At 56.3% G+C, this 16,164-nt stretch overlaps 1 protein-coding gene across 2 annotated transcripts in view; it reads left to right on the top strand.

Annotated features, from left to right (window-relative positions):
• Positions 1 to 15,745, top strand: part of KIAA1755 (KIAA1755 ortholog) — a 36,693-nt gene extending 20,948 nt beyond the window's left edge. The window contains exons 7-14 of one of the 2 annotated variants that reach the window (XM_045528598.1): positions 317 to 403; positions 1,783 to 1,899; positions 4,217 to 4,315; positions 5,261 to 5,409; positions 7,429 to 7,567; positions 8,854 to 8,976; positions 9,658 to 9,879; positions 13,101 to 15,745. In XM_045528598.1, the coding sequence (XP_045384554.1) occupies positions 317 to 403; positions 1,783 to 1,899; positions 4,217 to 4,315; positions 5,261 to 5,409; positions 7,429 to 7,567; positions 8,854 to 8,976; positions 9,658 to 9,879; positions 13,101 to 13,760 (1,596 nt within the window). In that variant the 3' untranslated portion in view covers positions 13,761 to 15,745. The remainder of the gene's footprint in view (positions 1 to 316; positions 404 to 1,782; positions 1,900 to 4,216; positions 4,316 to 5,260; positions 5,410 to 7,428; positions 7,568 to 8,853; positions 8,977 to 9,657; positions 9,880 to 13,100) is intronic. The other variant, XM_045528599.1, reaches the window with a different exon arrangement.
• The last annotated feature ends 419 nt before the right edge of the window (positions 15,746 to 16,164 follow it).

Raw genomic sequence — 16,164 nt, forward strand, 5'->3', positions numbered from 1 at the left:
GCAGCAGAGTAAATGGAGGTTTGGCATATGGTTACCTCATGGCCTGATCTCCTGGCTTTAGAGATGGGGAAACTGAGGCCCAGAGGGGCGGGCCATCTAGGAAGATTTGCAACATGGCTTGAACCTGCTGCTGCTCTCTTGACTTCCAATGATTTGCCAGCCAAACATGTCACACCAAGGTGCTAGTCTTGGTGTGTACCCCACCCTGTCCTGTGGCCCGTTTGCTTGTATCTTAGAGGGAAAGGAGGAGGAAATAAAGGGGGGGGAGGCTCAGTGAAGGCTTGGCCGGCAACTCTGAAGCGGTTCTCTTTGACAGGCCCGGGTCCCAGCCTCCATGGGAGCTGTACTCTTCCTGGGGGAGAAGGAGGCTGCTCTGCACCTGCAGGCTCTACCCGACATCCAGGTGAGGGGGAGGCAGGTCGCCTGTTGAGGAGAGGAGCTGTTGGGCTTCAGCTGAGCCGGGGCGAAGGAGAAGAAGGATGGCAGCATTCATGAGCTAGAAGAGGCTTTGCAATAATCTCGTGTAGGGCAATAAATATGAGACCCGGGCGCTACAGCTCTGCAGTCCTGCTCCGTGGCAGGCATCGTCAAATCAGTCTCAGCATGATTTCTCCCTGGCAATCCCAGCAACTCCCGGTGGGTGCTGCCCCGCGATCGAGAGTTGCACATGGCATGATATCTATTTGAAAAGCTTCATCCAGCCTACCCGTTTCCCCTTGCTTTTCAGATGGGGACACTGAGGCCTAAGGCCACACAGCAAGCTAGACACAGAGCTGGAGTCGCCTGACTTGCAGCCCAGTGCCCTTTCCATACTGTGGCCTGGACCTGCTCTTCCTGTATTTCTCTCCCTAATTAATATGGACGCAGAGTTGATTCGTGACTTTGCAGGAACGAGCTCTGCGGCTGCCTTTAATTAGTGCCATACACCACAATGATGAGCGTGGGCGCCCAGCCCTCTGCCCTGCTTCGGGAAGTGATATAAAAGCTCTCCCTCTTCCTCCTGGCTAGTGCAGAGGCACATCGTGAGCTAGAGATGTGCTTTTCAAACTTTAATGTGCCCATGAATCTTGGAGGGAGCTCATCAAAATGCAGGTTTTGATTAAGTTGTTCTGGGCCTGGGATTCTGCGTTTGTAACGTGTTCCTAGGTGCTGCTGGCCCGCAGCAGGGACAACAAATGGGTCCATAAAACCACGGAATCCCCTGAATCCCAAGCCTAGGTATCTGGAGCTATTCCCAGAATTAACCTCAAACTTCACTACCTGGGAGAAGCAGTCACCTAGTTCCTCTTCCATGTCTTAGAGGACACTGTTAGGATTTGGTGACTTTTCTCATCAGCCCCGAGAAGGAGGCGGTCTTGGTGGATCACCAGAGGGCAGTGCAACGAGGACAAAGAAGTTTCATCACAAGGGCCAGCTTCAATCAGTGTGTGTGATTGCCTGGAGAGCTGTGCTGGGAAAGAGCCAAGCTCGGGGGGGGGGGGGGGGGGGGGGGGGGGACAAGTGCTATGATTGATTAATGATGTCTGCCTTGGGCACAGGCTGGGAGAGTGGCAGTACGAGTGCTGTTTATATGCCATTCCTTACCCAGGATCTGGTTCTGAATTTTGATTTGTTGGAGTTTCCAGAGAAGATTGGTTGCTCACAAAGCAACTCTTAAAGCCAGGGTCAGCCTTGCCCATGGTGGGTGGAATGGGGCTAGGGCAGGGATCTCAGAAGGACCCTCTCAAACTCTGTCCCTACGCTGAGTCCCTGGTCCTCCTGATTTACTTCTTTTGTCTGCAGGTGGAGGTGTTGACCTCACTGAGGGCCCTCAGCCACTACGTGGACCCCGACCAGCTGCCCGCAGCCCTGGAAGGCCCCTTCCCCTACTGCCACAGCGAGTGGGTGCAATTCTTCCAGGTGTCTACCGTCACAGTCTATGACCCCTGACCCTCACTCCTTCCCTTCCTCCCTTCCCTGTCCTGCCCTGTGGACCCATCAACCTGCCAGGTTCCAAAACAAACATTCAACAAACGTTTATTAATACAACGGAGGTACAGAGTGGCACGATTACGAGCTCAGGCTCTGAGGCCAGACTGTGTGGGTTCCCATCCCAGCTCTGTGGTGTGACCTTGGGTAAGTTACTTACCTTCTCTGAGCCTTGGTTTTCTTATCAGCAAGTTGGGGGGTAATAATATTAATAGCACCTCTTCATGGGCTTCTTGTAAGGATTAATTGAGTTAATGAGGGTGAAGAGCTTAGAAGAGTATCCGGGACGTGCTAAGAACTATGTCTATATTCACTGAAAATAAAGTTACAGGCATCTGCTCCGTGAAGCCGCACAGCCCGGGGGCTCGGGGACTGGTGGGAGAGGCAGATGTGCTCCCCCCGGTAGGAGGGAGGAAATAAGGAAACTGTCAGTGCTGGGCTCCTCTCCGGCGTGGTCACAATCCCTCCTCACCGCCACCCGGAGAGGGGACATTTTATGCCCAGTCTAACACACGAGGACACACAAGACAGGGTGGACCTGCACAACAGCACAAAGATGACAGGCTTAAACCCCACGGAGGCCGGCCTGGGGTTCTCTCTAGACCAGGGCTGCTCAGCCTCAGCCTGTTTGCATTGTGGGGCTGGGTAATTCCTTTTTGCTGGGAGCTGTCTCGTGCCTTGTTGTGTGTTTGGCACATCCCTGGCCTCTATCCACTCTATGACGGCACCCCACAAATGACGACAACCAAAAATGTCTCCCAACGTTGCCAAATGTCTCTGGGGGGCAAAGGCACCGCTTGTGGAGAACCACACGTCCATACGAACAGTCTAACGGTGGTTCATTTGCTTTTTGCCTACACGATCTTTTTAAAATTGTGCTTTTGAATAGGCAATGTACTCCAATCTCAAATGGCACAAAAGGGTACATGCCAAAAAGTCTCCTTTCCTACTTGTCCCCCAGCCTCCTAGTTTCCCTCTCTAGAGGCCTCCCATTAATCCAGTGGCTTCTGAACTGGATTTTAACTTTATTTTTAAAATATTATTTCAACACATTTAGGGGCTGCAGGTGCTGTTTTGTTACACAGATATACTGTATAGTACTGAAGTCTGGGCTTTAAGTGTACCCCTTACCCAGACAGTGTACATTGTACCGAATAGGTCACTTTTCCTCCCCTGCCCCCCCTCCCACCTTTGGAGTCTCTAATGTTTGTTATTCCATTCGTATGGCCACGCTCACCCATAGCTTAGCTCCCACTTATAAGTGAGAACATGCAGTACCTGGTCTTCCATTCCTGAGATGCTTCACTGAGGATAGCGGCCTCCAGTTCCAGCCAGGTTGCTGCAAAAGACATCATTTCATTCTTTCTGATGTCTGAGTAGTACTCCATGCTGTACGTATGTATATACGCCACATTTTCTTTCTCCACTCATCAGGATGAGTGTCCAACGCGTGTCCACTCGGTGCACACTTAAGTTGGTTCCATGTCTTTGACATTGTGAATTGTGCCACAGTAAACATATAAGTGCAGGTATCTTTTGATATGATGACTTCATTGGGTAGATACCCAGTGGTGGAATTGCTGGATATGTGTTTGCTTTAGAACCTTTCCTTTAAATGAAATCTTACCTACAGACCCAGAATATGAAACTAATAATGATGGTGACTGAGAGTATTATACATGCTGGGCTCTATTCTAGGTGCCTTGTACAAATTAATCTGTTTAATCCTCACACAAGCCTATAAGGCAGGAACTACAGTGATCCCCATTTTACAGAGGAGGAAGCGGAGGCACAGAGAAGTTAAGTAACTTGCCCAAGTTCTCACAGCTTGTAAGTGACAGAGCTGGGCTGGAGTGGGACCCAGCAGAGGACGTCCACCAAGCCCAGCCTCTCCCTTCCCTTCCTTCCCCTCCCCTACTGTGTCCCCACTGGCTTTGGGGGTAGCTAGGCCTGTCTTCTTTCTTCTCCCTCTCTCATTTCCAGCACTAGTGGTTCCCAAAGTGTGGTCCCCTGGGCCAGCAGCGGCAGCAGCACCCGGGAACTTGTAAGACATGCACATTCTTATGCCTCACCCCGGAGGAACTGAATCCAAAACTCAGGAGTAGGGCCTAGAAGTCTGTGTTTTAACCAGCTGATTCGGATGCAGCTGAAGTTTCAGAACCACTGCCTTACACCTACCCTGTGTCCTCCTGGGTCGGCAGAGTCACTGGCCCAGGCTGACACCCTCACTCTGGCCTCTGTCCTACAGAAGTTGGACCCTTTCCTCACTGACCTCCGCCAAGCCTCCTCCCTGCTACAGGATTCCATCGAGGAGTTCGAGAAGGCTGACCCACCTGGGGGGATGCAGGTGAGCTTGGAGCATGGGGTGAGGAAGCCACACCACACCCCAGACTCCATGGACCAAGAATGTGGTCAAGGGGACAGCCAGGGGACTGTGTCATCATCCCTGTTTTTCATTCATTCATTTGACTAACATTTTGGGGGGCAGCTACTGTGTGTCCTGCACCGGAGACCCAACCTGGGGCAAACCGACTTGTCCCTGCCCTTATGGGGCTCATGGTGCAGTAGCAGATGCAGTAATTTAAAAAGTAAACAAAGAAATGGATATGTAGTTACAAATTGTACCAAATGCCATGGAAGTAAGATTGAGAATAATAGGAAAGGAGGGAGGCCTCTCTGAAGAGAAGGCATTTAAGTTGAGGCCTGAAGTTTGAGAAGAAGCACAACTTTGAGCGGGTCTGTGCTCCAGGCAGAGGGCAAACATGTGCAAAGGCCCTGAGGTGGGATTATGCTTGGGGTGTACAGGAATAGCAAGGTCAATGTGGAGCAGAATGAGTGGTGTGGAAGGAGAAGGAGGGAAGCACTGGAGGGTCATCTGGATCCAGCAGGAGTCAGATCAAGGAGGATTTGGGTTGGATTTGGATTCTAAGTGAGCAGGGAAGCCACTGCTCTCTCTCCAGCCCTGGGATGATCAGATGTGCACTTTGAGATCCGTCCGGCTGCCATGTGGAGAACAGACTGTAGGGGGAGCCAGAGGGCAGCACGGAGATGAGTGAAGAGGCTGGGCTGGGTGTCCCAGCAAGAGATGATAGAGCCTGGCCCAGTGAGGTTGCCATGGTGATAAGAGAGGGAGCGGCTCGAGGAGATGTTGTAGAGATAGAAAGGACAGACTTTCTGGAGGACCTTGAATGCTAAACTGGGGATGTTAAGCTTGATCTGGGTGTGGGGAGTCCTAGAAGGTTGCAGAGGGAGAGTGGGGATGGGGCCTCAGGGTACCTCTCTACGCTGGCAGGAGGCCACCAGGTGCCTAAGCAAGTCCAAGGAGCTGATGGAGGCTGTGCTGAGGGACCCCGGCCTGCTAAGCCTCCAGCGGGAAGGCGGAGCCACCCTGGCCAGGCTGCGGCGCGAGGCCGGCAGGATGGACTTCAACCCTGATGTCAGGTATGGACGTCCAGGCCTTTCCTGCCCGACTCCCATCCTGTTCTCTGGCCTGGGAGCTCGGGGCTGGGGCCACCCCAGCAAGGGGGACACATTGTGGCATTTGCAGGGCCTGTATCCCAGACTGAGGCCTGCTCATGGGCAACCCCCTTCAGCCTTGGCAGGTTCCTCATCTCTTCCCTGCCGCCCCTCCTTTAGCTCCAGCCCTCTTCAGCCTGGGCTGGGCATTGGAGGACATCCCCTGCCCATTTCTGGTCACCCTCGCGGACCGAGTGCTTTCTCTGACCCTCTGAGCTGCTTCAAGGGCCTGTCTTATTTATTCTGGCAAGAGCCGTGTGAGAACCACATCGTGCTCACTGGCTGCTGGGTACCTGAGTCTCAATGAAGTGAAACATCTGGGCAATGGCCAGTTGGGGACTTGAAGTCAGGCCATCTGAGCATTCCACCCCCGTGGCCCTGCCTTCCTCAGTGGGCTCTCAGTCTTGCTGGGAGAAGTTCACCGTGTGTCAGGGGTCTCAGAGCCATGGAGTAAGTAATGGACATTCCTGGAAAGTACTAACTTCTTAAATTTAGGGGGCAGGGGAAAGCCAGTCATTAAATTGGTCAGTAATTGAAAATATTTTCTCTCTATTAGAACAGAGCTACTTATATTCAGGAGCCAAGTGCAAAGTTTGCATAAGCTTTTAAGAACAGTTTGTTTATTGAAGCAACGCCTAAATAGCACTTAGTATGTGTACAGCATCGCTCTAGGGGCTTTGCAAATATTGACTCACTTAATTCCCACTCCCGAGGTAGATCTTGGTATTATCCTTATTTTACAGTGGCAGAGGTTGAGTCACAGTGAGAGGACAAGTGACTAGCCCAGTGTCACACAGCTGGAGTGTGCTGGGGCCGGGACTTGAACCCAGGCCATCTGGCCCCAGAACCTTGAACATGCCACCCTGAGCTGCAGCACTAGACTCAGGGACAGGTTCACAAGGTGGGAGCACTGACAGCAGGGGGTGTGGGGTCATGCCCCTTCCCCTTGCAGCGCCGGGTGGGGCTGGCACTGTCTTTGCCAGCCTCCCTCCCCTCCCACCTGCCCAGCCCAGGCCCCTCTAGTCCACCTTAGTTGCCTCCAGCTCCACCAGGGGGCACTGTGGGCCCACAAGAGCGGCTGTCTGCATGTGTTCTACGCCCGGCCGGCAGCCCCCGCCTGCCCCACTCCCTCCGGGCCCCTCTCCAGGGGGGCTGGCGTTTTCTATCCCATTTATGCATCCTGGGCCCTCACATCTTCCGTGGAAAGGTGGCGACCTGTGGGGGCTGCAGTCAGCTGGGGAGGCCCAGGCAGAGCGGGCCGCGTGCCAGGAAAGCAAGCTTTTCTCCATCCTCCTTTTCCTTTTCCTCCAGGGCAGAGGAGGGTGGGGTGGAATTTGAGATCCTCCCTTCACGCTAGTGTGGCCAGGCCTGGAAATCCCATCCACACCCCTTCCTGTGCGTCTTGTGGCTTTGGCCATTTTGAAACATTACGTGCAGAAACAACCCTGGACTGGGTCCCAACTCAAACTGCCATCCGGGAGAGTCGTTTCCTCTCCCGGGACCTCAGTTTTCCCATCTGCAAAACGGAGGCTCGGGGTGGAGGGGTGTGTCGCAGCCACTCACCGTCACCGCACTAGGGAGAGAAAGCGCTGGCGAACTCGTGCGCTGGGCGCTGCAGGGAGTGTTGAGAAATTTGCACAAAGTCTCAGACTAGAAGGTAGCAGCGCTGGGATTTGAACCCGGATCTGTCCAGCTGGCTTCACAGCCTCCTAGGAAAGGGGGAGGGTCATTCATTTCCTGCTGTGTTCCCTGGTCCTCCCAGTCCCACGGAAGGCCAAGGCTGAGGCCCAGAGATGTGTAGGGACCTGCCTAAGGTCACAAAGCAAGTCAGCAGCTGGAAACCCAGGCTGGGGCCACAGAGCTGGGGGCAGGCCACTGCTGGGCAGGGCTGCAGGGCGGTGAGGAGGGCATCACAGGCCTTTCTCAGCCTCCTACTCCTCCCAGGAGCCATCTGGCTGAAGCCACCGCCCTCTACAGCCTCGTGGATGAGCAGCTTCATGTCCTGGTCACTGCATCCAACAACCTCCTGGGGAGGCTGGAGCTCCGCGTCCGTCTGGGCCACCTGGAAGCCGCCATCCACCAGGTAAGAGGGAGGCCTGGGACGTGGGGCTCTGCCTGGCTGCCCCTCTGCTCCAGGCCCAGCCCTGGCCAGGTGGAAGGACGCTAGCCTGGCAGTGCTTCGAGGGCCAGGCAGGCATCCTTGGGGCATGGCACATGACATGGCACTCAGGAAGTGCTTAATGGGTGAGCTACATTTATTGAGCTGCACTTATTGAGCACCAACTGTGTGCCAAGCCCTGGGCCACAGCCTTTAAGAACATCATTGCTTTCCAACTTCACCTGTTACCAGCGTTGTGGGGAAGGTTGTTAGGATTTCACCCACTGCACAGAGAGGAAACCGAGGCTGGGAGGTGTTATGTCACCTGCCCATGACTGCATCCCCGGGGATGTGATCCTGGAACTCACACCTGGCACCATGTTGTCTGACTGCTGATGTGTCCATTTGTGCCTGAGGCCCTGGAACATAGCACACAGCCGGGTTGCAGTCCAGGCTCCAGCATTCATGGAGGTGTGGGGCGAGGCAAGTTCACTATACAGTGCCTCAGTTTCCTCATTTGTTGAATGGGGGATAATATTAGTACCTGCTACACTGGGCTCTGTGAGCATAAAGTGGGTTAATATGTGCTCTTTAAGACACCCCGGAATAAGAGGAGGACATCCGCTTGTGAGACTGAGCCATTTGACACCCTGTCCCCTGAATCTTCATGTCCACTCCATCTTGCCACTGAGAAAATGCAGGCCCAGAAAGGGGAAGTGGCACAGTGAGTTTGCAGAGGGCCCGCCAACCTTCCTGTCCTGCCTGCAGCTTTTTCTCCAGACTGTTTGCCCACCCCCACGCCATAACAGGGAGCTGTCACCCCTGAGGCTGTCCCCTGCTTTTTTTGAGACAGAGTAACTCGCTCTGTCACCCAGGCTGGAGTGCAGTGGCGTCATCACAGCTCATGGCAGGCTCAAACTCCTGGGCTCAAGTGATCCTCAAGTGCCACCCTTTTATGACTGGTGGCACTGAGTGGTTAGAGTTGCTGAAATTGGCCACCCTGTGGCTTCATTCAGACAACAGTGTGCACTGAGGGCCTACTGTGTGTAGGGCGCTGACCAGGCCACATGCCCTCTGGGGTCCTTTCTCCTTTGGGTATTCAAGACTGTGACCCTGCGCTCACCCTCCCCAAGTTTCAGTCCAGCCAGTGGTCCAGGCCTGAGTGACCAAGGACAGAAGACCCCAGCCTCCAAGGAAGCAGGGGTTGGGGGGCTGGCAAAGGGGCATCTCCCTAGCAGCGCCTGTGTCCGAACCTCCCTCCCTTGCCCCAGGTCAGCGACTGGATGGAGCAGGAAGGCAGCCGGTGCCTGCAGGCGCTGACCCCCAAGGACGGGAGTCTGGACGCGGTGGAGAAAGCCCACGCGGAGTTCGAGGACTTCTTCCTTCGGGCTGCGGTGCGTTCTGGAAGCCCGAGGAGCAGGACTGGAGCAGATGGCAAGGGCACTGGAGGGGTGGCACTGTCAGGGCACAGATGTGGAGGTGGGAAAGTTCAAGGAAACGTCCAGAGACAGTGAGGAGACCATCGTGGACCACAAGGGCTCAGCTGAGGTGTTATCTTCTCCAGGAAGCCTTCCCAGAGCCAGGTCCAAAGAATATTTAGAATTCCCAGAGGATTTCTTAAAATTCGGAATCCAGGGCCTCCCCCTAGACTTACTAAGTCAGCCTGGGACAGCAGGGCAGGGAAGCTGTGTGGGGATGCGGGGAGCCCTGGGGCTCAGGAAACTCCCAGGCCAGGGAAACGGAGAGGGAGGCCTGTGGGACTCAGAACAGGGGCCTGTCACCCAGACTTTGGGGTCAGGGACATCATCCAGAAGGAAGTGACACCTAAGCAGAGTCCACCTGGGCAAAGTGAACGGCCAAGGCCAAGGCCGGGAGACTTTCCGAAGCATGATATTTGTTAAACCCTCACCACGAGCTAAGCCCTGGGAGGTGGGTGCCAGTAGGGTCCCCATTTTGCAGATGAGGAAACTGAGGCTCAGGAAGTCTCAGCAGCAGGGCAGCGGGAGGTTCCTGAGCTCTGAGGGAGGTCCCAGCCGAGGTGGGAGCTCAGTGGACGCCCTCCCCTGCCCTCCCAGGCCCAGTACCGCCGAGGCCTGGAGCTGTCCAAGCAGGCGGCCCAGCTGGGAGCTGCCGCCCGAGGGGCCGGGGAGGTAGGAGGGGCGGCGCTCCCGGAGCTGGCAGCCTTCGCCTCCACCCAGCGGGCCTTCCAGGCCAAGCTGACCCACTTCTACATGGCGGCCGAGCGGCAGCGCACGGACCTCGAGACGCTGCTGCACCTGCACCGCTTCTGCAAGAAGGTGAGCCCTGTGGCCCACCCGCACAGACCCCTCTGTCCCTTGGCTGCAGGCGGACTGGGGACAGAGAGTGGCCTGGACACAGCACTAGGCTCCTTGCATGATTCATCCCCCAAAGTCCCGTGAAGAGGAAGGAGCAGTGGGAAGGGGGAGAGCTGGGACTGGAACACAGATGTGCCCTGTCCTTCTCCAAAGGAGGAGGCAATGGCGACAGACTCCCTTACCCAGCAGGCAGGATGATGGTTGTCAGGAGCGCAGCCCACATTGCCGAGTGTGAGCTCCGGGCCAGACCCTCCTGCGAGGGTTCCCACACTTTACCTGCTTTAATTCTCACCGCGTCTCCGCGAGGAAGGGCACCAGCACGAGCAAACTGAGGCTCAGAGAGGGAGGTGACTTGCTCAGGGCTGCCCAGAGGGTCAGTGTCAAGCAGGATTTGATGTAAGAACCCCTACACTTTCCAAATCCATGAAGCCAAACCCCTTGTTTTTCTAATGGGGACACTGAGGCCTACAGGGACCAGGGAGCAGCCTGGGAGAGTGTGACCCAGCTGGGACAGGGACCCACATGGCTGGCCCAGGCCCAGCGCCTTCGGCTGCCCCTCACATCTGACACCAAGGACAGAGCGTGACTCGAGCCTGACCCCCGCCTCCCAGCTGTCAGGCCGGCCCAGCACACAGGCGACAGAGAACACAGGAAGCTCTGGAGGGCAGCAGGAGGGACTCCGGTCAGCTCACGCCTGGGATCCTGGGAGGACAGCACACTCTGTCTCCTTGGGGCAGCAGACAGGCAGGCAGATGTCGGCAGGGGCAGCACAGGGAACCCCCTGTCCCGGCTGCATGGAGTCAGGGGCAAGATAAAGGCGGAGTCTGAGACGTGTAGTCAGGGGCCTCATGTGCCTGCGTGACTGTGTGACCATGTGACCACGTGACCACGACCACAGTGCTTACTATAATAATAAGGGTTAATGGTTCTGTGAGTCTTATTGTGTGCCAGGCCCTGTTCTAGTCATTTCATATGTCGTTTCATTGTCACACCGATCCTATAAGGCAGGTACTACGATGATGCCCATTTCCACATGAGGAAACAGAGAGGTCAGATAACTTGCCCAGGGTCACACAGCTAGCAGAGTGGCAGAGCTGAGGTTCAGACTCAGATCATCTGGCTCTGGTGCCAGCCTTGCCAGGTAGTGAGATAATTAAATTAAATGGAAGTAACCCCTGGTTCAGGACTTTGCTCAAATTTGGAATTATCATTGTTATTATTATTATTATTATTTTGAGACATGGTTTCACTCTGTCTGGGCTGGAGTGCAGTGTTGCGATCACAGCTCACTGTAGCCTCTAACTCTGGGCTCAAGTGATCCTCCCACCTTGGCCTCCCAAAGTGCTGGGATTACAGGCGTGAGCCACTGTACCTAGCCTGGAATTATTGTTAACACCAATATTATTATTATCTTTAAGAAGAGGAAGAGGAGGAGTAATGCCTAGACTGTTAAGGCCTCTGGAAGCTTCTTTCCTTTGCTTTCAGCCAATTTCAGCCCCACTGGCCTTCCTTTGATCAACCAAACTTGCACCAGCTCTGAGGCCTCTGCACCTGCCGATCCCTCAGGCTGGGAGGCTCTTGCCCTTGTCTGGCGGTTTCTTCCGCTCTGGTCTCCCACGTCCCCTCCTCACAGAGGCCCTTCCTGAGAGTCTGGCCGCGCACCCCGTTCTCTCTCCCCACCTGCTTTCTTGCTTCCTGGTGCTCCTAGTGATCTGAAATCATCCTGATGCTTGTCACTTGCTTGTCTCCTGCATGTCACCTGTGAGGTGGGCTCCCCGAAGCAGGGACAGGGTCTGAGCTGGCCCTGGCTCCATCTGCAGGGTGGGCACGCGGGGCTCGTGAGTGGAGGGAAAGAGGAGAGATGGGAGGAGGCTGGGGGTGGCCCGCGAGGAGGTGGCGTCTGTCCCGGGCCTAGAAATCACACAGTGGGAGGTGGTGGCCCTGACTTTGAATCCCTCCTCGGCCAACTCCTCTGTGGCTCTGAATTTCAATCTGTCCATCTTTGTCCAGCCTGGCCTGTGAGGTCGAGTCCCAGACAGACACACAGACACGCAGGACAGCCCTGGCTGGGCCGAGCCCCGGGTGGGGAGCGTGGGTGCGGCAGTTCGCTACTAAATAATAATAACACGATCGCGCCGCTAACGGAGATTTATGGAGCCTTTCCCTGCCATGAGCTCCGTGTGCTTCCGCGAATATGAAGCCATTTATCTAAAGACAAGTTCCCTTAATCCATGGAAAGATGGTCTCTTCGGAGAAAATGGCTCTCCAATCCCCACAGCCTAACAGCTTGCTGTCGGCTTCTAAATTAATGGAGAGAAAGATTATGTTTTTCACAAGCTGCTGGGGACGCGTTGGCTCCTTTGCCGTCTGCAGACATTTTGTGGGGGACGTGGGGACGGGCAGAATCACAAAATGGGGCAGAGGCCCGGCTGGAGTGAGGGGGGCTCCGGGCCTGGCACGGCCGACTGTGGCTCTGTGACACAGGCTCACTGCCCTGTGACACTCCCCTGTCTGGGCCAGCTTCTCCTTCTTGTGCCTGGAGGACACTCGCCCAGAAGCAGGATAGATCCAAGGCGGAATCCCAGTGCCTCCCTGACTTGCTGTGTGACCTGGGGCAAGTGATTTCACTTCTCTGAGCCTCAGTTTCCTCCTCTGTAAAATGGGCACACCGGCACAGCTGGGTGTGACTGTACACCAGACACACAGAGCCTGGCAAACAGTCAGCGCTCAATGAACATTAGCCACACTAAGCACCACTCGTAGGGGTGAACACAATCCACGGATCCAAATTTTCAGCTCTCAAAAGGCATTTCATGGTCATCTATGCAGCGCCTACTCCACAGCAGGAGAAACTGAGCCCCAGAGAGGGGCAAGTCCTGACTGGCCCACGGGTCGATTAGAAGGTGCCTGAAGAGGCTAAGGGTGCTGGGCGCTGTTTGCAGGTGGCAGGTGTGTGTACCCCAGGGAGAGAAGGAAATCACTGTCATCGTAGTCAGCAGAGATAATTAATTGTGGGCAAGCTGAGGGGCCCTAATGTTGCCTGGGCACTTGCCAACTCGGTCTGGCAACGCTTCCTCGTCGAAGCCTCTCGTTACTCCAAGATGCACGTCCTTGTCCTCATGGAGCCCCCACCATTCCACTCCCAGCCTGAGCCCCCTCCTCCCTCTCTTCTTGTCCCCCAGATGACCTGGTTCCACATGGACTGCCAGGACCTGATGACCCAGCTCAGGCTGGGCAAGGGCCGAAGAGCCAGCCCCGGGGACCAGCGTCACCTCTGCCGCTACCTGCAGCGACTGGCGTCTGAGTTCCCTGCTGAGAAGCTCGCGGCCATGGGGCTGCAGGTGGCCTCCCTGAGCCGGCCGGGCCTGGGCCAGGACCTGTGGGAGGAGGCCCGGGTCAGACACGAGGAGATCCAGACCCTCCTGCAGAGAGCACTGAGCCGCTGCCCGTGCCCGGCGGCTCCTGCTGCCCACTCGGCACACCCGGAGCCAAGGGGGGCGGCTGCCAAGGACCAGGGTCTGGATGGAGAAGTCCCTTCCAAGGGGAGGTGGGACCTGCCCCTGCAGGACTCTCCGGGTGCAAACCGTTTGCCAAAGTCCTGTTGGCCTCCTCAGGCCTCCAGAGCAGGGCAGAACGGACATTTCCGGGAAGCTGGCCAGGCTATAGAGGCCGCTGAAGGCCCAGGCCACCACGCGCTCCCTGATCCTGGCCCTGAGCGTTCTCTTGTCACCCTCTTCTCCTGGCCGCGGCCTCCCAGACAGAGCCTGGCCCCTCACCCCACGGGAGGCAGCTTCTCCTCAGAGGGGACAGACTCACAGACATCTCTGGAGGACTCACCTTAGACAAGTCCCCATGTACCCCTCTAGCTGGGAGCCCCCTTCAACTGTGCCAGCCTCCCGGGAGCTGGGAGCTGGGGCCAGTCCCACTGAGATGTCACTACAGAGCAGAGGATTTATGTTTTGCCTGTGCTGGGAGAGTGAGAACCAGAGACCTGCTCCGGGTTCCAGAAAACTCCTGGAAGACCCGACTCCCACCCTTGCAGTGCGAGTGGGGGCCAGGGCGGCAGTAAGCAGGCCATCGGCTCCGTGCTCTGGGGCCTCAGCGTGGAAAGACCTGGTGTTACAGGCCCCACCGGAGGTCTCCCTCTTGGGCAGGCCAGACACCCCCCTGGGGTTCAGGAAAGCACACGGCTTCCCTTTGGGTCCGAGTTGCCCTCACACAGAGTCGACAGGTGGGGAGACTCAGGAGTGGCCCCTTGCCTTAGGGCTCCACGGAAACAGACCCTGGGACAAGGGTTCGGGTGTTAGTGTATTTGGTGGAGATCCCGGGAACCACTGCGGGGGGCGGGGGGTAGGGGGGTAGGGAGGTGACTCTGGGGATGGAATAAATACGTTGTCAAGCAAATTACCACCAGGGCAACTGGAGCTCCACCGTGCTGGGGACCGGGAGACAGCACAGAACACGAGGACACGCCCCAGAGTTAGCGCACCCAAGGGGTGAGGGAGCCGGGGTGTTTGTCCACCAGGCCCAGGAGTTGGCACTTGGGGACAAGGGCAGGGGCAGCTCCGTTGGCTTCAGCAAAGAGAATGAACTGCCAGGGCTGGAGCCCGTTTGTGTGCACAGAAGGGCGAGGGTGTGTGTGCCGCACTCTGCCAAGCCCCACTCCTGCAGCGGGTGTGGGCTGTCATTCTCAAATTCAAGGAACCCGTGGAATCTTGTCCTTGTTCTCCAGAAAGAACCTTCTCCCCTCTGAGGTTCCCGTCTCCTTCACCTCCCCACAGCCCCCGCTCTCCATAGGCGCAGCCTCTGGTCCCCAGTGCCACTGAGGTTCTGTGGCTGGGGCAGAGTGAGGGGAGGCAGTACCGTCCTCATTCAGCAGGTGGCGGGGGACAGTGGGACGAAGCCTCTCTGACTGGGCTCAGAGTGCCCAGAGGCAGCCCTGCCTTCCACACGGCCCAGAGCAGCCCCTGCCAGCGCCTCCCCCGAGTGTCACGGTGCTGAGTTTGCCACCCTCTGCCTCAGGATGGGTGACCAAGACGGCCTCCTGGTAGCCTAGCCCAGAAGTCTCCTGGCTCAGCGAGGAGGCTGGGGGCACATGGCCTCCACCGTGAGGCTGTGGAAGGGGAGAGAGGCCGGCCTGGAGCAGCAAACAGAGTTACACACTCAGTGCCCAAGATGGCTTCCGGAATCTTCCAAGACTCAAGATTTCCCCAGGTGTGCTCTAGGGCCTGCCTGCCTCAGAACTGCGAGGGATCCCACCCCAGACAATTAAGATCAGACTCATGGGCTGGCCAGAACTTGCATTTGTGGCCAACTGCTCAGGTGTTTCCCTATGTGACTCAGCGAGGTGGGGGTGCCGCTGGGAAACACGGGGGCTGGGCCTGAGCCACCCCCAACCCCATCCCGAGCCAGCCTGAGTCTCGCTCCACTCCCCCGCCTTCCATTCAGACAGGCCAAGGATGCATGAGGTGTTTGATCAGCCCATCTCCATCCATGCCTGTCGCCTCAGAGGGGGGCCGAAGGCTCTTAAAATGCTGTTGCCATAGCAACAGCATCCAGCCAGTGGGGACCACAGGCAGGGAGCCAGGGAACCTGGGGTGCAAGGATGGAAAGCGACTTGTGAGAGACCGCAGCTGCTGCTAGGGAGAAGGGAGGCTGTGGTGGGGCTGAGGGATCCAAGAATCCTTAGGCAGAAGGGTCCCCAAGGTCACCTGTGCATCCCTTTGTCTCCAAGAAGAACTGTGCCCCCACATTCTGTCTACTCACAGCATCCCCTGGGGGAGAAGGGGATATAAAAATGAAATACAATAATAACAACATATAAAAATAATGAATAATAATAGCTCACGTTTCTTTTGCATTTTCTTTGTGCCCCCAGCTTCGTACTAAGTCCTTTAGAAGCTTGCTGGATTTTTCACAACTCTGTGACGCTGGTATTAATTCCATCCCATCTTACTGAGGAGGAAACCGAGACTCAGTGAGGTCGCCCAGTGTCACAGTGAGGGGCAGAGCTGGACTTGGGGCGTAATTTATTGGCTTTTGCTCAGACCTGCCCACGGTGGGGGCATGGCATGGCCTCCCCCCGGGAATCCCCAACAAGTGACGATGTAGCTCTGAATCAGCAAAGCCTCGGACCCCAAGAGGCTGAGCTGAGGAGGCAGAGGCCACGGGGCCCGCCATGGGATTTTTAAACAAAATTTGCAGCCTGCTCTGGTGGAAGAAGATGTCCTTACAAGGAACCCCAAG

This window comes from Lemur catta, chromosome 17 (genome assembly GCF_020740605.2).
Source record: "Lemur catta isolate mLemCat1 chromosome 17, mLemCat1.pri, whole genome shotgun sequence".
Lineage (NCBI taxonomy): Eukaryota > Metazoa > Chordata > Mammalia > Primates > Lemuridae > Lemur > Lemur catta.